The 21502-nt window shown below is 42.3% G+C and overlaps 1 protein-coding gene across 3 annotated transcripts in view; it reads left to right on the top strand.

Annotated features, from left to right (window-relative positions):
- The window catches only part of pemt (phosphatidylethanolamine N-methyltransferase), a 114533-nt gene that overhangs the window by 6546 nt on the left and 86485 nt on the right, over window positions 1–21502 (top strand). For all 3 annotated transcript variants that reach the window (XM_082965476.1, XM_082965477.1, NM_001141302.1), the window contains exon 2: window positions 4575–4682. In XM_082965476.1, the coding sequence (XP_082821602.1) occupies window positions 4581–4682 (102 nt within the window). In that variant the 5' untranslated portion in view covers window positions 4575–4580. The remainder of the gene's footprint in view (window positions 1–4574; window positions 4683–21502) is intronic.

Genomic DNA, 21502 nt, shown 5'->3' with positions numbered 1-21502 from the left:
AATTATTGAACAATTCCATATTATTGAACAATTACATTTAATTTACTTTCTTAACTAGTAAACCTACACATTCTGAACAATTATAGTTTAAGCAGTGTATTGGTAGTTAACATGCTACCTAACTGATCAGCAATTAGAGGTACAAGCTATTAACAAGGTATGTATGCTATCTTATTGAACAAGCAACCTAACTCAAATAATGATGTGTGCGCTAGGCATCTATCTCCAGCTCTCTCCAGTTTCCTCCAGATATTGCCACTGTTCTCGCTCACACTGCAGTGCACACTGTCATCATCAGCTGTGTCTCCGCCAGTTCCAGAAAGTCCACTCCTTGCATACGAACTGTAAATATGATGAATCATAGATTGGCAAGGAAATCCTCTTCATCTTAACTGTCCAACTGCATTGTCACGGAGCTGGAACCAGCAGAAGAGGGATGGAGTGGCCTTTAAGGTGTATGCTGCTGTGGTGCCAAACTGCTGCAGAACTTCACTTGGTAGTTTATGGTGGTAACAGGTATCACCAGCGAGCTTCAGTCCATATTGCACCAGGACTATGGAGTTGAGAGTGTGCAGTGACATTCTATTTCTTAACTTTGACTTGACCACACTCATTTGGCTGAACAGCCGTTCAACCTCCGCATTTGGGTGTGTCCATCAATAGCATCCTTCAGCACATACATTTTTGCCGTAGGGTTGACTACTCTGCTGCAAATTGATGTTAAGAGGTATACCAGATTGTCCAAAAGCTTGACAGGATCTGTTTGCTCTCCCTCAAATGACTTCACTGCAACTTGTACGTCAGACAGGATTGATTTCAAGAATGTCAGGTAGACATAGTTGGTCTTGTCCATGTAATGGAGCACATCCGCCATGTAGCAATGCTCACTGGCCTTGGTCAACTCAAAGTGGAGTTTCACTTCTTCCCACTGGCTCAATATACTAGTTACTGCAGTCTCAATCGATAGCCAACGTGTGGCACACACTTTGGTGATCTGCAGGGGTTTCTGGCCACAATTAATGGTGTCATACACTGCTTTGTATGCCTCGTGCCGTTTTTGGGGAAATCGAAAACCAGTTGTCGGTGTCCCTGATTAAGTTCTCAACGCTCCTAGGGATGGTTTCTTTGGATGCTGCACTGACAGCCAATTGTAAAGAATGGCACACACAGCGGATGAGTACCAAATTGGGCAATGCAGATTCTTCCTTTAAAATCTTGTGCACCCCAGTCATCATGGACGCATTATCAGTGCCAATACCCTGAAGATCTTCTTTTTTAAGGTTACACTTCTCAAGAAACTCAACTACCACCTTTGCTATTGATCTTGCATCCCCCCCCTCCAATTCAACCAGCCTGAGAAATGTGGACACAACGGTTCTTTTTTTTTTAGCACTGAAATACCAAATCCCCACACCCAGGTATTTCGAGACACTGGCATCAGTGGACTCATCCAAAAGGAGACTGAACTTCTCATCCCCCACATCTGATGTTACCCTTTTGAGAAAATAAGGAGCCAGTACTCCCCTAATCATTTCTGTGCACTTGGTGCGGTGCATTTGGAAGTTTGTTGCTGCCACAGAATCTGAAAAGGCAGATTTGCAAGCCATACCTAAATGGTCACATGCTAGCAGCGAACAATGCTCCGCAATGGCCATTGCCATAGTAGCTTCTGCACTTGTGCAGTTATCCACTTTCTTAACCAGCTGTGGTAATGTAGACTGCGTTGCGGGGTTGTACGGTTTTGATTTATTTATATGCTTTGCTGTAGCACAATGTTTTTTTGATGTCATACATTTTTGCAGCATATCTGATTTGCAGTACGCACAGTATGGCCGACAATCATCCCCAATTACTGGCTTCAGCCACCCTTTAAATTCAGGTACAGTACACTCTTTTCTGTACTTCTGGCTGTACAGTTTTGATTGAGACATGTTGGTTGATGTTGTAAGTTCTGTTCAAGATCAAACATTTGTGACCAACTAAACTCCGCAAATAAAGAAACATCCTCTCACTGTCAACTGTGTTTATTTTCAGCAAACTTAACGTGTGTAAATATTTGTATGAACATAACAAGATTCAACAACTGAGACAAACTGAACAAGTTCCACAGACATGTGACTAACAGAAATGGAATAATGTGTCCCTAAACAAAGGGGGGTGTCAATATCAAAAGTAACAGTCAGTATCTGGTGTGGCCACCAGCTGCATTAAGTACTGCAGTGCATCTCCTCCTCATGGACTGCATTAGATTTGCCAGTTATTGCTGTGAGATGTTACCCCACTGGGATTGAGATCTGGGCTCTTCGCTGGTCATGGCAGAACACTGGCATGCCTGTCTTGCAGGAAATCACATACAGAACGAGCCATATGGCTGGTGGCATTGTCATGCTGGAGGGTCATGTCAGGATGAGCCTGCAGGAAGGGTACCACATGAGGGAGGAGGATGTCTTCCCTGTAACGCACAGCATTGAGATTGCCTGCAATGACAACAAGCTCAGTCCGATGATGCTGTGACGGACCCTCCACCCCCAAATCGATCCCGCTCCAGCGTACAGGCCTCGGTGTAACGCACATTCCTTCGACAATAAACACGAATCCGACCATCACCCCTGGTGAGACAAAACCGCGACCCGTCAGTGAAGAGCACTTTTTGCTAGTTCTGTCTGGTCCAGCAATGGTGGGTTTGTGCCCAGAGGCGACGTTGCCAGTGATGTCTGGTGAGGACCTGCCTTACAACAGGCCTACACACCCTCAGTTCAGCCTCTCTCAGCCTATTGCGTAAAGTCTGAGCACGGATGGAGGGATTGTGCGTTCCTGGTGTAACTCAGGCAGTTGTTGTTGCCATCCTGTACCTGTCCTGCAGCTGTGATGTTCGGATGTACCAATCCTTTACAGTTGTTGTTACACATAGTCTGCCACTGCGAGGATGATCAGCTGTCCGTCCTGTCTCCCTGTAGCGCTGTCTTAGGCAATATATATATTGCAATATATATATTGCAATATATTGCCCTGGCCATATCTGCAGTCCTTATGCCTCCTTGCAGCACGCCTAAGGCACGTTCATACAGATCAGCAGGGACCCCGGGCATCTTTCTTTAGGTGTTTTTCAGAGTCAGTAGAAAGGCCTCTTTTTAGTGTCCTAAGTTTTAATAACTGTGACCTTAACTGCCTACCATCTGTAAGCTGTTAGTGTCTTAACAACCGTTCCACAGGTGCATGTTCATTAGTTGTTTATGGTTCATTGAACAAGCATGGGAAACCGTTTACAATGAAGATCTGTGAAGTAATTTGGATTTTTACGAATTATCTTTGAATGACAGGGTCCTGAAAAAGGGACGTTCCTTTTTTTTCTGAGTTTATATTCGTTGGGTTTGTCTCGTCGAACTCATACTATTGCTGCTGCAGTCAGCCAACAATGATTTGCAATTTGCTGAAATTGCTGCTGGCCTGCTGCTGCCTGTGCACGAGCTGAGCACCTGCTGCTGACGTCACTCTCAGTGCACTTTTGCATCCAGGCAGGTGTTGTGACTGTGTGACAGAGAAAATCGTTGTTGTGTCATTTAGAGGGAAAATGCTTGCATTTTAGCCACCTTTCAAAAGTTGCTAAAGGTTCCAAATACATTTTTAAAAGTAGCTAATTATGTTGCTAGGTGCTGTTTGAAAACAAAGTTGACAGGGTAGTCTGAAAAGTTGCTAAATCTAGTAACAATTGCTGAGTTGGCATCACTGGGCCTGTTCTTGCCATAATATGGACTTGGTATTTTACCAAATAGGGTATACCAACACATCTGATTGGCTCAAATGCATTAAGAGTAAAGACATTCCTCAAATTAACTTTCAACAAGGCACACCTGTTAATTGAAATGTGTTCCAGGTGACTACCTCATGAAGCTGGTTGAGAGAATGCCAAGAGTGTGCAAAGCTGTCATCAAGGCAAAGGGTGGCTACTTTGAAGAATCTCAAATATAAAATATATTTTGATTAACACTTTTTTTTGGTTACTACATGATTCCAATTGTGTTATTTCATAGTTTTGATGTCTTCACTATTATTCTCCAACGTAGAAAATAGTAAAAATAAATAAAAACCCTTGAATGATTAGGTGTGTCCAAACTTTTGACTGGTATTGTATATTATTGTCACATACGCCGGACAGGTGCAGTGACAGGTGCATGTGTTTTACAGGGTCAGCCATAGTAGGACGGTGCCCCTGGAGCAAATTAGGGTTAAGTGCCTTGCTCAAGGCCACATTGACAGATGTACCCTTAGTTACTGGCCCAATGCTCTAACCGCAAGGCTACCTGCCGCCCTATAAATATTCTGCATAAAGCCGTGAATGATAATCCAAAATGTATCACATTAATCATATCAGTCATAATAAAATACTATTTAAATACCTACAGTTCATTTTCCCTTCTAGAATAGGCCTACAACTCTGTTCATATACTCAAAGATAACATCTAGGTAAAAAACTCCAAAGGTCAGTTAAACTGTCTTTTGAACTTTGACATAACGTCTGAACATAGAATTCTATTTCTGTGCTTCTGATATTTCTCTGTTTCTATGTCTGTCAGGTGGACATGTCAGTAATGGAGGATGTTCTGAAGTACATAGACGTCTATGACCCCAGGTTCTGTGTTGCTGTCATCGCCATCATCTTCAACCCTTTCTTCTGGAATGTGGTGAGTAATCAAAGCATAGATGTAAAATTTATAGAACAGACATTATTTCCATTCAAATTAATATTAATGACTAATGAGTAGCCAATGCATATTAATAGAAGGGACCTTCACATTCAAATCTTTAGTGGCTGTTCTGGCGTAATTCTATTTATCAAATAACTAGAGAGCAGTGTTTCCCAACTCCGGTCCTCGAGTAACCCCAACAGTACATATTGAAAATCAAATGAAAGTTTATTCGTCGCATACACACTTTAACAGATGTTATACAGTTGAAGTCGGAAGTTTACATACACCTTAGCCAAATGCGTTTAAACTCAGTCTTTCTCAATTCCAGACATTTAATCCTAGTAAAAATCCCCTGTCTTAGGTCAGTTAGGATCACCACTTTATTTTAAGGATGTGAAATGTCAGAATAATAGAGTTAATTATTTAAGTTTGTATTTCTTTCATCACATTCCCAGTGGGTCAGAAGTGTACATACACTCAATTAGTATTTAGTAGCATTGCCTTTAAATTGTTTAACTTGGGTCAAACGTTTCGTGTAGCCTTCCACAAGCATCCCACAATAAGTTGGGTGAATTTGGGACCATTCCTCCTGACAGAGCTGGTGTAACTGAGTCAGGTTTGTAGGCCTCCTTGCTCGCACACTCTTTTTCAGTTCTGCCAACAAATCTAAGGGATTGAGGTCAGGGCTTTGTGATGGCCACTCCAATACCTTGACTTTGTTGTCCTTAAGCCATTTTGCCACAACTTTGAAAGTATGCTTGGGGTCATTGTCCATTTGGAAGACCCATTTGCGGCCAAGCTTTAACTTCCTAACTGATGTCTTGAGATGTTGCTTCAATATATCCACACAATTTTCCATCCTCATGAAGCCATCTATTTTGTGAAGTGCACCAGTCCCTCCTGCAGCAAAGCACCCCCACAACATGATGCTGCCACCCCCGTGCTTCACGGTTGGGATGGTCTTCTTTGGCTTGCAAGCCTCCCCCTTATTCCTCCAAACATAATGATGGTCATTATGGCCAAACAGTTCTATTTATGTTTCATCAGACCAGAGGACAAAAAGTACGATCTTTGTCCCCATGTGCAGTTGCAAACCGTAGTCTGGCTTTTTTATGGTGGTTTTGGAGCAGTGGCTTCTTCCTTGCTGAGCAGCCTTTCAGGTTATGTCGATATAGGACTTGTTTTACTGTGGATATAGATACTTTTGTACCTGTTTCCTCCAGCATCTTCACAAGGTCCTTTGCTGCTGTTCTGGGATTGATTTGCATTTTTTGCACCAAAGTACATTCATCTCTAGGAGACCGAACGCGTCTCCTTCCTGAGCGGTGTGATGGCTGTGTGGTCCCATGGTGTTTATACTTGCGTACTATTGTATGTACAGGTGAACGTGGTACCTTCAGGTGTTTGGAAATTGCTCCCAAGGATGAACCAGACTTGTGGAGGTCTACAATTCTTTTCTGAGGTCTTGGCTGATTTCTTTTGATGTTCCCATGATGTCAAGCAAAGAGGCACTTAGTTTGAAGGTAGGCCTTGAAATACATCCACAGGTACACCTCCAATTGACTCAAATTATGTCAATTAGCCTATCAGAAGCTTCTAAAGCCAAGACATCATTTTGGGGAATTTTCCAAGCTGTTTACAGGCACAGTCAACTTAGTGTATGTAAACTTCTGACCCACTGGAATTGTGATACAGTGAATTATAATTATTATAAGTGTACAGTAACACTGTGGTCCTTGTATCGTACGGCGAGTCTTCTGGAGCCTTCTCGTCCTGCACGGCGGTGCTGGTTGCATAACGACTAACGAAGGTGAGCACAGAACGCTGTGTTCCCCCCCTGAAACCAAGACTTGGAGAGATTTGTTCCCCCTGACACCCATTGTGTATCTCATACATACTTTAGATGCATGAAGACGCACCAATACACGTGAAATAAAAACATAATATACAAGCACAGAACACACATGTAAACGCATGGACACACACACGCTCTCGCTCTCTAGCGAAGTCAGGACGTACCCAACCCCACCTAACTATCACTGACGGCTGACCTTTAACACTGTGCAGGATGCACCATGTGTATGTTCAAGGCCTTCTCCTTCCCCACCCCCTGTCCCTACCACCAACAGCTGGGAGAATAGTCTAGCTGGTTCTCCGTGTGCTGAGCAGCGGTTGTACTATTCAGGGTTATGATATTCTTGGTGTACCACATCAAAGCGGTTTTGCTGATGTTCTTGTCTTAGCTCATCAAAGCAGCACGTTGATCTCCTTTGTCTTGTCTCTATACCAGTGGGTTAGGGTTACTGTGAATGGAAGGTGATACACCGCAGCCGCATCGCCGTGATGTGTGTGCGTGCGTGTTTCAAAGAATTATCACGGTTAGGCGAAGTGCCACTTAATTCTTTAAAAAAACTACACTGAACAAAAATATACACGGAACATGTAAAGTGTTGGTCCTATGTTTCATGAGCTGAAATAACAGATAACAGAAATGTTCCATACTCACAAAAAGCTTATTTCGCTTACGTTTGTGCACATTTTTTTTTTATACATCTCTGATAGTGAGCATTTCACCTTTGCCAAGATAATCCATCCATCTGACAGGTGTGGCATATTAAGAAGCTGATTAAACAGCACGATCATTACACAGGTGCACTTTGTGCTGGGGACAATAAAAGTTCACTCTTAAATGTGCAGTTTTGTAACAGAACTCAATGCCACAGATATTTCACGTTTTGAAGGAGCATGCAATTTGCAATCTGACTACAGGAATGTCCACCAGAGCGGTTGCCAGAGAATTGAATGCTAATTTCTCTACCATAAGCCACCTCCAATCTTGTTTTAGAGAATTTGGCAGTACTTCCAACCGACCTTCCAACCGCAGACCACGTGTAACCACGCCAGTCCAGGACCTCCACATCCGGGTTCTTCACCTGCGGGATCGTCTGAGACCAGCCACCCGGACAGCTAATGAAACTGAGGAATATTTCTGTCTGTAATAAAGCCCTTTTGTGGGGAAAAACTAATTCTGATTGGCTGGGCCTGGCTCCCAAGTGGGTGGGCCTATGCCCTCCCAGGCCTGTTAATTTGCCTAACCTGCTACGAAAAGTCAATTCTGTCCAGTGTTGTGTTCGAAACCACCTAAAGCTAGACCTACTCAAGACCAATAACGGAGTAGATCGCGCCTGAGTCGAAACCAAAATCGGAGGGGTCCTCGATCGCATCAAGAACGTGACCAGAAAAATGCGAGTCCAATTCAAGACCATGATTGTAATTTTGTCAAGTCACCACCATAATAAGCATTCAATGTCCAGTATTTCTGTGTTCATATTTCAGAACAACATATAGATTCTTTAGGCCAGGTATTCCCAGGGGTACGCGCAACGCCGTTGGGGGTACGCCAAATAAAAATGTGATTATAATTTTTTTTTTTTTTAACTGTCCGTTTAAATTTTCCAACGGGGCTATACATTTGGGTGAGGTTTTTTTCTCACCTCAGTAGCCTTGTTTCACTGCCAAAATTAAACCATCTAGTGTTCAGCGAAATAACAACACAATGTCAAATACAGGTAGCCTAGTCAAATAATTAACATCCAATCACATTAACCGTTACTTTCTCTCGCGGGAATTCCACTAATGGTCCGTATGTAGCCAAACCTAGCTGCTGCTCATTCTGGGAGTAGTGCCTTTCCTCAGCCACGGTGTGTTTTATGTGCAAAAGTACTCTCTCAACTCAATGAAACCTTCACACTTGCCCAGACATTTAGAAACAAAACATGCCAATTTGAAAAATAAGCCACGGGAGTTTTTTGAGCAAGAATCAAGACGACTTTTATGGGGGGTCAATTAAGGAAGACATCCTCTTCTGGAAACCAGGACAACAGGAGAGGATATTTTTAAAGTACTGGACAGCTTTGTGACATCAAATGGTATCTGTACTGATGGTGCAAAAGCCATGACAGGGAGACATAGTGGAGTGGTAATGCGCATGCAAGCAGTTGCTCCCGACACCACTTGTGTACTAAAGTGAAAATTATGGTCAGTAAAGAGAACTTTTCTGACCGCTTGCATGATGACGAGTTTCTCACACGACTGGCCTATCTGGGTGATGTTTTTTTCTCTCCTGAATGATCTGAATCTAGGATTACAGGGACTCTCCGCAACTATATTCAATGTGCGGGACAAAATTGAGGCTATGATTAAGTTGGAGCTCTTCTCTGTCTGCGTTAACAAGGACAACACACAGGTCTTTCCATTGTTGTATGATTTTGTTGTGTGAAAATGAACTCAAGCTTACGGACAATGTCAAATGTGATATAGCGAAGCACCTGAGTGTTTTGGGTACGCAATTACGCAGGTACTTTCCCGAAACGGATGACCCAAACAACTGGATTCGTTATCCCTTTCATGCCCTGCCTCCAGTCCACTTATCGATATCTGAACAAGAGAGCCTCATTGAAATTGCAACAAGCGGTTCTGTGAAAAGAGTTTAATCAGAAACAACTGCCAGATTTCTGGATTGGGCTGCGCTAAGTGTATCCTGCCTTGGCAAGGTGTGCTGTTAAGGCACTGATGTCCTTTGCAACCACATACCTACAGTTGAAGTTGGAAGTTTACATACACCTTAGCCATATACATTTAAACTTAGTTTCCCACAATTCCTGACATTTAATCCTAATAAAAATTCCCTGTTAGGATCACCACTTTATTTTAAGAATGTGAAATGTCAGAATAATAGTAGAGAGAATGATTCATTTAAGTTTTGATTTCTTTCATCTCATTCCCAGTGGGTCAGACTTTTACATACCCTCAATAGTATTTGGTAGCATTGCCTTTAAATTGTTTAACTTGGGTCAAACGTTTCGGGTAGCCTTCCACAAGCTTCCCACAATAAGTTGGGTGAATTTTGGTCCATTCCTCCTGACAGTCAGGTTTGTAGGCCTCTTGTTATGCCAACAACTTTTCAATACGCTTGAGGTCAGGGCTTTGTGATGGCCACTCTGTTGTCCTTAAGCCATTTTGCCACAACTTCGGAAGTATTCTTGGGGTCATTGTCCATTTGGAAGACACATTTGTGAACAAGCTTTAACTTCCTAACTGATGTCTTGAGATGTTGCTTCAATATATCCACATAATTTTCCAACCTCATGATGCCATCTATTTTGTGAAGTGCACCAGTCCCTCCTGAGTAAAGCACCCCCACAACATGATGCTGCCACCCCCGTGCTTCACAGTTGGGATGGTGTTCTTCAGCTTGCAAGCCTCCCCCTTTTTCCTCCAAACAATGGTCATTATGGCCAAACAGTTCTATTTTTGTTTCATCAGCCCAGAGTACATTTCTCCAAAATGTACGATCTTTGTCCCCATGTGCAGTTGCAAACCATAGTCTGGCTTTTTGATGGTGGTTTTGGAGCAGTGGCTTCTTCCTTGCTGAGTGGCCTTTCAGGTTATGTCGATTTGGGACTCGTTTTATTGTGAATATAGATATGACTATATGAATATGACTTTTTGCTTACATTTACTGACACTGGTCATATGGTCATAAGATGTTGCGCGTTCGTAAAAGTATCAATAGTTCTGTGCTCTGACACACTTAGACAAGAGTGCTCTGAAATCAGAGTAGATAGCCAGTGTGAATTTGCAAACGCAAGAGATCCTAACTGCGTAAGTCGTTCAAGTTCTTGCTAGCTAACCAAATGACACCTGAATCTCTAGCTGTGTATAGTCACCAAAAAACAATGAGGGGGAAAAAGTCAGTCACTCACCACTTCCTCCTAGCTAGGCTTTGTTTTTAGCTTGCTACATAGATACGCTAGCCTATTAGCCACGTTATGACTGACTTGTGATCATTGCTCTTGCTAGTTTGATTGTGTTGACAGCGTTAGTTACATTTGTCCGTTTTTGTCCAGAATATTAGGTCATTGAGACTGCTGTCTTTCCATCAGCCTTATGTAGTGGTGCCTGGAGAAGTGGGAGTACTCTAATTTTGCAAAAAAGTTCCCTAATGGCCCTCCCAGTGAAGGAAGGGCACCCTGTGTGAAAAAATCTTTTTTTCTTCTTCCAATTTTCACTTTCAAAATTCTTAGTTAAATTTTTTTTTATAATAATAATAATTTAACCAACACCTCGGACAAAAAAATGTTCAATACCTGGTTTGCGTACCCATTGTTGCCTCAGTTAGCATTTACTGGTAGATATCATACGTTAAAATGTATTTTCTACCCTACCGGCTACCAATGTAATTCTTCTGTGAGCTGCTCCATGCGTAATTGATAAGTCGTATACCTCCACTAAACTACTTTGATTCCCATCAGTAGGGATTAAGAAGTGAGTATAAGCAATGCCCACTGACAAAAAAAGTGGGTATACGGCTTATACCTGCTTATACCTTCCACTGCATCACTGGCCCTTTTGTGTTTTGCAAAAAGTGCTCTCCCCTACATGAGTGAGCTAGTATTACGCTTGCTGTCCTTTCAGCATCACGAACCTGTCACACACTGAAGGCCTATAGGTTCGCCACTGTGCAAACATGTCTATAATAGATATAAAGGCTGTTAAGATATTGTTTCAAGAAAGGAGTGTATATATTTGGCCAGGCGAAGCGGTTTTATGCTCTGACTGAATGAAAGCTGATAATTCTGACACAAAGAAATTACGAGTTTTCACTATCGAGACCGAGTCAAAGGTATCCGACACCGAGACAAGACCGAGACACTCTATGTAGTCTGGAGACCGCTCTCTAGTACTTCAACACTGATTCTGTCCATAGCTGTATACCATATAGTTAAAAGCCTCTCCCAACTTCTCTCTGTTACTCGTCTGTTTTTCCTGCCCATCCCCTCCTCTCTTCGCTCTGTTCTTCTCCCTCTATTTTCCCCAACCCATTTCTTTCACAGTTCCTCAGTTTACATATCAAAGCAATCAGTGTTGGAAGTTAATTCAATGAAACTGAACAAATTGATTGTTGTCTATTGGATAACATGCTGAAAGAAGTAATCTGTTTTTAAGGGCCTTCAACACATTTGCAGAGACCGAGGATCCGCCCCAGGTTTTGCAGTTATGAGGACAACATGACACGTTTATCTGGGCTGGTTATGTAAATGCACGCCCTTAACATGCATTATCAGCTGGTTATATAACGCTTTTATCTTTTAGACTCAGATGTAATATTGAAACACCAAAACAATATTGACTTTGAGTGATTTCCCCTGTCAACTGGTTGATAACAATAACACTTGGCACACTAAATGTCATGAAAGCAGTCATAGTTTGTCGGAATTTGTTTTATAGCAACTAATGGTAGTCTTCTAATACTAGAGTAGAGCGTTTTGGGCTAGCAGCACCAAGTCCTGGTGGTCTCTGAAGTTTGCAGCCAGTTCTTCAGGTCTTTTTTTTGTGGGTCACTCAGATCTTTTTTGCCAGTCATTCATATCTGTTGTTCAGAAAATCTTAACACAAGAAACGAAGTCAGTGAAACTCTCACCATATAAGTACAGACTAAGGGAGACGGAGGCAGATAAATATAAACCAACTTGAGATGTTCTGACTGTGAGAGAACAATATAGAATTCTATTGAATCGTTACAGCACATGTCCTCTATCTCTTTGAGAATAACCTAAAAGCATTCAAGTGGGGCTGCAGGAAAGGGTAAAATATAAACTCAGACAGAGGCTATTCAATAGATCTTTTATATATTTTCAGATAAAAAGGTAGAAAGGGTAGAGCTTCTTTTCACAAACATCTTACCCAACTTTTCTTTAGCCTATAAATGTCCACTGGCCTTCAATTGAAAGTAAAATATTCTGAGCACAAAATTGTGAATGTACAAGGAGGATTTGACACCTGTATAGGGTTTGTTTGAATACCCTTTGGCTGTTGCCTTAGTGTATATAATTTACTGAGTGCACAAAATATTAGGAACACCTGCCCCCAGAACCGCCTCAATTCGTCGGGGCGTGGACTCTACAAGTTGTCGAAAGCGTTTCACAGTTAGTACACTGTTGTAGTCAGACATGAGTTAGCTAGTACCACCATAGCTGCATCCAATATTTCTTTGTGCCCCAGACATGTGTTGCACCCATAGACTTGAGACAAGTTTGTGTGTTCTAGCTGTGCAGAGATGGGAATTGAGCTCAGTGAGATATTTCAGCGCTGGTCCTCAATGTCTGCTTCCAGTTACTTCTGGTTTTTGTTCTTTTTAATCAGGGATTTGATAATGACCTGAGTAACTAGGTGTGTACACTCAAGGCAATCACTGTGACCATAATTGATCATTGCAGGGGAGAAATGATAGTTAGCAGGTCTGTGGTTCATGAGATTTGAGTTGTGCAGCAGCCCAGCCTCAAGGTCTGGACAGTACTGTGTGCCGCCCTACCCTTTACTGTAGAATTAGCTTACGTTCCTCTGCAGCGGGCTCAGTCAGCCATGTTGACATTGAGGTAATGGCAGGGTCAGCCTGTCCCTCTTCTTCCTTCTTATCTCTCTATGGCTAGCTGGTGGCGCTAACGTCAACCAGATTACTCAATACTTTTACTGATTACACTCTCTCTCACAACCTCTATTTCGTATCGTGTGAGATTCCCATAGATTGGAAAGCTGCCGCGGTCATCCCCCTCTTCAAAGGGGGAGACACTCTAGACCCAAACTGCTACAGACCTATATCTATCCTACCCTGCCTTTCTAAGGCCTTCAAAAGCCAAGTTAACAAACAGATTACCGACCATTTCGAATCCCACCGTAACAACAACATTCTTATTGGCAGTCTCAACATCCTTGGTTTCTCAAAATGATTGCCTCGCCTGGTTCACCAACTACTTCTCAGACAGAGTTCAGTGTGTCAAATCGGAGGGCCTGTTGTCCGGACCTCTGGCAGTCTCTATGGGGGTGCCACAAGGTTCAATTCTCGGGCCGACTCTCTTCTCTGTATACATCAATGATGTCGCTCTAGCTGCTGGTGATTCTCTGATCCACCTCTACGCAGACGACACCATTCTGTATACCTCTGGCCCTTCTTTGGACACTGTGTTAACTAACCTCCAGATGAGCTTCTGTGCCGTACAACTCTCCTTCCGTGGCCTCCAACTGCTCTTAAATGCAAGAAAAACTAAATGCATGTTCTTCAACCGATCGCTGCCCGCACCCGCCCGCCCATCCAGCATCACTACTCTGGACGGTTCTGACTTACAATATGTGGACAACTACAAATACCTAGGTGTCTGGTTAGACTGTAAACTCTCCTTCCAGACTCATATTAAGCATCTCCAATCCAAAATTAAATCTAGAATCGGCTTTCTATTTCGCAACAAAGCATCCTTCACTCATGCTGCCAAACATACCCTCGTAAAACTGACCATCCTACCGATCCTCGACTTCGGCGATGTCATTTACAAAATAGCCTCCAACACTCTACTCAACAAATTGGATGCAGTCTATCACAGTGTCATCCGTTTTGTCACCAAAGCCCCATACACTACCCACCACTGCGACCTGTACGCTCTCGTTGGCTGGCCCTCGCTTCATACTCGTCACCAAACCCACTGGCTCCAGGTCATCTACAAGTCTCTGCTAGGTAAAGCCCTGCCTTATCACAGCTCACTGGTCACCATAGCAGCACCCTGCCGTAGCACACGCTCCAGCAGGTATATCTCACTGGTCACCCCCAAAGCCAATTCTTCCAGTTCTCTGCTGCCAATGACTGGAACGAACTGCAAAAATCACTGAAGCTGAAGACTCATATCTCCCTCACTAGCTTTAAGCACCAGCTGTCAGAGCAGCTCACAGATCACTGCACCTGTACATAGCCCATCTGTAAACAGCCCATCCAACTACTTCATCCCCCATACTGTATTTATTTATTTATCTTGCTCCTTTGCACCCCAGTATCTCAATTTGCACATTCATCTTCTGCACATTCTACCATTCCAGTGTTTAATTGCTATATTGTAATTACTTTGCCACCATGGACTATTTATTGCCTTACCTCCCTTATCCTACCTCATTTGCACATACTGTATATAGACTTTTTTTCTACTGTATTATTGATTGCATGTTTGTTTATTCCATGTGTAACTCTGTGATGTGTCAAACTGCTTTGCTTTATCTTGGCCAGGTCACAGTTGCAAATGAGAACTTGTTCTCAACCTGGTGAAATAAAAAAATGTAAAAAACTGATTACACTCAGGTTACAATGTCAACCAAGCTAGATTCACGACCTAGCATTAGACGATGTTGCCCTTTGCCTCAAAATGACTTTCTACACTGAAATGCAATAGGGTTTTCCTAAACTCGAGCACTACCCAGCTGATTCAATTAATCATCATGACTTGATTATTTGAATCAGCTGTGTAGTGCTAGGGCAAAAAACAAAACGTGCACCCCTTAAGGTTCGCAGGACTGAGTTTGTGAAACGCTGCCACACACTAACAGCACAGCTTCTCCCACCAAGTTGAAGCTCGAACTGCTCCTGCACATGCTGCACACGGCTCCTGTACAGTCAATGAAAGATATCAAAATCTAATTTTATTGGCCGCATACACGTGTAGCGAAATAATATCTAACAGTAATATCTAACAATACACACAATCTAAAGTTAAAGGAATGGAATTAAGAATATATAAATATTTGGACTAGCAATGTCAGAGTGGCATAGACTAAGACACAGAAGGATAGAATATAGTATATACAGTTGAAGTCGGAAGTTTACATACACTTAGGTTGGAGTCATTAAAACTTGTTTTTCAACCACTAAACAAATGTCTTGTAAACAAACTATAGTTTTGGCAATTCGGTTAGGACATCTACTTTGTGCATGACAAGTAATTTTTCCAACAATTGTTTACAGACAGATTATTTCACTTAATCACAATTCCAGTGGGTCAGAAGTTTACATTACACTAAGTTGACTGTGCCTTTAAACAGCTTGGAAAATGATGTCATGGCTTTAGAAGCTTCTGATACGCTAATTGACATCATTTGAGTCAATTGGAGGTGTACCTGTGGATGTATTTCAAGGTCTACCTTCAAACTCAGTGCCTCTTTGCTTGACATCATGGGAAAATCCAAAAAAAATCAGCCAAGACCTCAGAAAAACAATTGTAGACCTCAACAAGTCTGGTTCATCCTTGGGAGCAATTTCCAAACGCCTGAAGGTACCACGTTCATTTGTACAAACTGTTGTACGCAAGTATAATCACCATGGGACCACGCAGCCATCATTCCGCTCAGGAAGGAGACGCATTCTGTCTCCTAGAGATGAACGTACTTTGGTGCGAAATGTGCAAATCAATCCCAGAACAACAGCAAAGGACGTTGTGAAGATGCTGAGGAAACGGGTACAAAAGTATCTATATCCACTGTAAAACGAGTCCTATATTGACATAACCTGAAAGGCCGCTCAGCAAGGAAGAAGCCACTGCTCCAAAACCGCCATATAAAAGCCAGACTACGGTTTGCAAATGCACATGGGGACAAAGATCGTACTTTTTGGAGAAATGTCCTCTGGTCTGATGAAACAAAAATAGAACTGTTTGGCCATAATGACCATCATTATGTTTGGAGGAAAGAGGAGGCTTGCAAGCTGAAGAACACCATCCTAACCGTGAAGCACGGGGGTGGCAGCATCATGTTGTGGGAGTGCTTTACTGCAGGAAGGACTGGTGCACTTCACAAAATAGATGGCATCATGAGGCAGGACAGTTTGTGGATATATTGAAGCAACATCTCAAGACATCAGTCAGGAAGTTAAAGCTTGGTTGCAAATGGGTCTTCCAAATGGACAACGACCCCAAGCATACTTCCAAAGTTGTGGCAAAATGGCTTAGGGACAACAAAGTCAAGGTATTGGAGTGGCCATCACAAAGCCCTGACCTCAATCCCATAGACAATTTGTTGGCAGAACTGAAAAAGCGTGTGCGACCAAGGAGGCCTACAAACCTGACTCAGTTACACCAGCTCTTTCAGGAGGAATGGGCCAAAATTCACCCAACTTATTGTGGGAAGCGTGTGGAAGGCTGCCTGAAACGTTTGACCCAAGTTAAACAATTTAAAGGCAATGCTACCAAGTACTAAATGGGTGTATGTAAACTTCTGACCCACGGGAAATGTGATGAAAGAAATACAAGCTGAAATAAATCATTCTCTCTATTGTTCTGACATTTCACATTCTTAAAGTAAAGTGGTGATCCTAACTGACCTAAGACAGGTCATTTTTACTAGGATGAAATGTCAGGAATTGTGAAAAACTGAGTTTAAATGTATTTGGCTATGGTGTATGTAAACTTCTGACTTCAACTGTACTTATGAGATGAGTAATGCAAAATATGTAAACATTACATCACCCTAAAAGACCGTCTTCATTTAAACAGTAGATGCTTAAAAGGCAACATACACTCGGGTACAGCATGCCTTTTCACCCACACAATGCCCAACACCTCACTATCATAATTTACATTTACATTTAAGTCATTTAGCAGACGCTCTTATCCAGAGCGACTTACAAATTGGTGCATTCACCTTATGATATCCAGTGGAACAACCACTTTACAATAGTGCATCTAAATCTTTTAGGGGGGGGGGGGGGGGTTAGAAGGATTACTTTATCCTATCCTAGGTATTCCTTAAAGAGGTGGGGTTTCAGGTGTCTCCGGAAGGTGGTGATTGACTCCGCTGTCCTGGCGTCGTGAGGGAGCTTGTTCCACCATTGGGGTGCCAGAGCAGCGAACAGTTTTGACTGGGCTGAGCGGGAACTGTGCTTCCTCAGAGGTAGGGGGGCCAGCAGGCCAGTGGTGGATGAACGCAGTGCCCTTGTTTGGGTGTAGGGCCTGATCAGAGCCTGAAGGTATGGAGGTGCCGTTCCCTTCACAGCTCCGTAGGCAATCACCATGGTCTTGTAGCGGATGCGAGCTTCAACTGGAAGCCAGTGGAGAGAGCGGAGGAGCGGGGTGACGTGAGAGAACTTGGGAAGGTTGAACACCAGACGGGCTGCGGCGTTCTGGTGGTAATCACCCACACAGCGTACAACACCTCACTAACACAATAGCATACAGACCCTTGTGGAGTTTTTGACATGACCTTTTTCGCTCATTCTCTGAGGTGAACGAGGAGGCTCGATGTAAGGTGGTGGTGGGCGGCGGTGGTAGCATTGGAGTTATCAATCGGTGTTGAAAGAAAAATGTTTGCGAAAAACTGCAGCCAAACCTTTCTCCCATCAACCTTACACACTCACTACCACCACAGGTGCCTCACTCCTGTGCCCATTTTAAAAGCAGCCTCTCAGGCCTAGAGGTGGAAAATGCAACTGATGTACAGTAGAATGGGTGCCAGCCAGCCAATTAGCCAGCAGGGCCTAAGGACCCCTTTTCACCCCTCGGATGTCTTATTGAGTGCCCGAGTTGGTCTGATGAGCCACAGCCCAGAACAATCAGCCAGACCATGAGTCAGCAAGAATGAAAGGAGCTTAGCAGAACTAGCTGACAAAGGATAAGAAAAGAGGGGTGCGGGGGTGAAGGGATGAGAGAAGCGCAATATAATAAAAGGCTAGCAGGGAGATGTACTGAACATTTGGGCAGGTAAAAAATGAATAAATAATGCGAAAAAATTTGTTTTAAAGGGGGGAATAGAAAGGAAGTAAGATTACTTTTCATTTCAATGGAAAGAAGTGAAATGGAGGTGGGAGAAGGGCGAGGGAGCACATCATGAGAGGGAAGCAAAAAATGTGAAACAAAGTGAAGAGAAACATGATGGGGATTCTGCTTGAAGCCTCACGTGTAATAGTCTGGTATTTAAGGTTCCACCTGTGTTCGTCTGAATGAATAGTTTGAATTCAGAATTTTCACTATAAAGCAACATTGAGCAACTCTTCATCTTAGATGGTAGCTACTCCATGTCTTTCCATTGGCTGCTGACGTAAATCTATTAATGTTATTATTGCCAAGGTTACTTTGTAACTACTTCAGACTGTCAAGTGGACTAGGGACGTTGAGGTTATTGTTGAATTTAATGGAGCAATCTGCAGTTCAAATAACAAGATTGTTATTGGTATATAGCTGAGGGATGGGGCTGGAGAAATGGAATCACTCTCAAATTCATAGACAGCGCTATGAATGCAAGGACTGACTATCCATGAGATCAAAATGATAGTTTTAACCATGTTTTGAGACTATACAGTGTATTAGATTTTAATTATTTACATGGGGTAAAACAAGCTTATATTTTGGGTTCTTATAGGATACAACAATTGATCTAAGCTCACAAGGCATTTCTAAGTTATATTCTGCAATAATCAATACCATTTAATATACCATTAATTTTCAAGTCCAAAAATGCAATCACAAAATTATATTCTTATGAGCTGCTGCACCATACAGCCCTTTGTATATAATTGGGCCACCATGATCCTATCTTACATTTTAAACTTAATTAGTTATATTTTGCCTAATTTATTCGCTTGGATTTTTAGCATTCCTTTGGATATGACAGCTATGGAGCATGCGTGTGTACACTCACATTTTTTTGCATCTACCTCCGAACCCAGCCATGCATGCACCCACAGGTTTTTTTCCTGGCTCAAAAAGGGGCTTAAGTGGTGGGCGTGGCGGCGTCGTGGAAATGAGTGTGGTCAGCCTGTTGGCGTGGCTGAATTCAGTCCCGGGCAAGAACATTGAGGTTTTACAGCCAATTTCCTGCAATAAAAAAAAATTATGGAGCTTAGAGAACTTTCTGTTTAAGCTAATTTCCTGCAATTCTACACATTTTACCATGGAGCTGAGATAAATGTAGCTGGATTTTTTTATTAGCTAATTTCCTGCAATTCTATGCATTTGCCATGGCAAACATTACCACAAAATCAATACTCCTGAAGTAGTTTGTCTAGCTTCTATTTTAGTGATTTGTTAGTTCTCAAATATGTATTATAGAAACATATATAGGTCCATTATCTCGTCGACATACTTTAAATCTGGTTAAAGTTGTTTACCTTCTCTAGGGTCGGCGGGACGAAATCGTCCCACCTACGTAACAGCCAGTGGAATCCTGTGGCGTGTTATTCAAATACCTTAGAAATGCTATTACTTCAATTTCTCAAACATATGACTATTTTACACCATTTTAAAGACAAGACTCTCGTTAATCTAACCACACTGTCCGATTTCAAAAAGGCTTTACAACGAAAGCAAAACATTAGATTATGTCAGCAGAGTACCCAGCCAGAAATAATCAGACACCCATTTTTCAAGCTAGCATATAATGTCACAAAAACCCAGAAGACAGCTAAATGCAGCACTAACCTTTGATCTTCATCAGATGACACACCTAGGACATTATGTTATACAATACATGCATGTTTTGTTCAATCAAGTTCATATTTATATCAAAAACCAGCTTTTTTTACATTAGCATGTGACGTTCAGAACTAGCATACCCCCCGCAAACTTCCGGTGAATTTACTAAATTACTCACGATAAACGTTCACAAAAAGCATAACAATTATTTTAAGAATTATAGATACAGAACTCCTCTATGCACTCTGTCCGATTTTTAAAATAGCTTTTCGGTGAAAGCACATTTTGCAATATTCTCAGTAGATAGCCCGGCATCACAGGGCTAGCTATTTAGACACCCAGCAAGTTTAGCACTCACCAAAGTCAGATTTACTATAAGAAAAATGTTATTACCTTTGGTGTTCTTCGTCAGAATGCACTCCCAGGACTTCTACTTCAATAACAAATGTTGGTTTGGTCCCAAATAATCCATTGTTATATCCAAATAGCGGCGTTTTGTTAGTGCGTTCAAGACACTATCCGAATGGTAAAGAAGGGTGACGAGCACGGCGCATTTCGTGACAAAAAAATTCTAAATATTCCATTACCGTACTTCGAAGCATGTCAACCACTGTTTAAAATCAATTTTTATGCCATTTTTCTCGTAAAAAAGCGATAATATTCCGACCGGGAATCTGCGTTTAGGTAAAAAGATGAAAGAAAATAAACCATGGAGTCGACTCGTGCACGCGCCTAAGGCAATTGTCCTCTGATCGGCCACTTGCCAAACGCGCAAATGTGTTTCAGCCTGGGGCTGCCTCGATATCATTCAGCTTTTTCCCGGGCTCTGAGAGCCTATGGGAGCCGTAGGAAGTGTCACGTTACAGCAAAGATCCTCAGTCTTCAATAAACAGAGACAAGAAGAACAAGATCTTGTCAGAGAGGGCACTTCCTGTAAGGAATCTTCTCAGGTTTTTGCCTGCCATATGAGTTCTGTTATACTCACAGACACCATTCAAACAGTTTTAGAAACTTTAGGGTGTTTTCTATCCAAAGCCAATAATTATATGCATATTCTAGTTACTGGGCAGGAGAAGTAACCAGATTAAATCGGGTACGTTTTTTATCCGGCCGTGTCAATACTGCCCCCTACCCCCAACAGGTTAAGATTAGTTAAGCATTTTCTCCATCCCAAATTCATTAAAGTAATAAATATGTTTTTGTTTTTCACTGTTGGGACTTACGCGGTCTGCCCAATACTTTTCTATGCAGAAAATACCTACACACACACCATCCTAACCCTGAAGGACTCCAGAGCTTTATCCCCATTTGTGAACATCCCCACCGGACACAATTAGTAGCTAGCTAGATGGAGCTCGCAGAGGGTATTTTCAGTGAGTGTTTGCATACACCACTGACTGGTTGTGGCTAAAATTATCCTAGCTATCTAGCGTCTGCATTAAGTTGTCTGGAGAGCTTGTTTGTCCTCGCATTTCAAAATGGCCAAGAAAATCTCACAGGATCCCCAGACCTAGTGCCGTTGACATAGGTCTGGGATTT

This window comes from Salmo salar, chromosome 19, assembly GCF_965601325.2.
Source record: "Salmo salar chromosome 19, fSalSal1, whole genome shotgun sequence".
Taxonomy (NCBI): domain Eukaryota; kingdom Metazoa; phylum Chordata; class Actinopteri; order Salmoniformes; family Salmonidae; genus Salmo; species Salmo salar.
The sequence above is the reverse complement of the archived record's forward strand: the minus strand, read 5'-3'. Positions and strand labels throughout refer to the sequence as shown.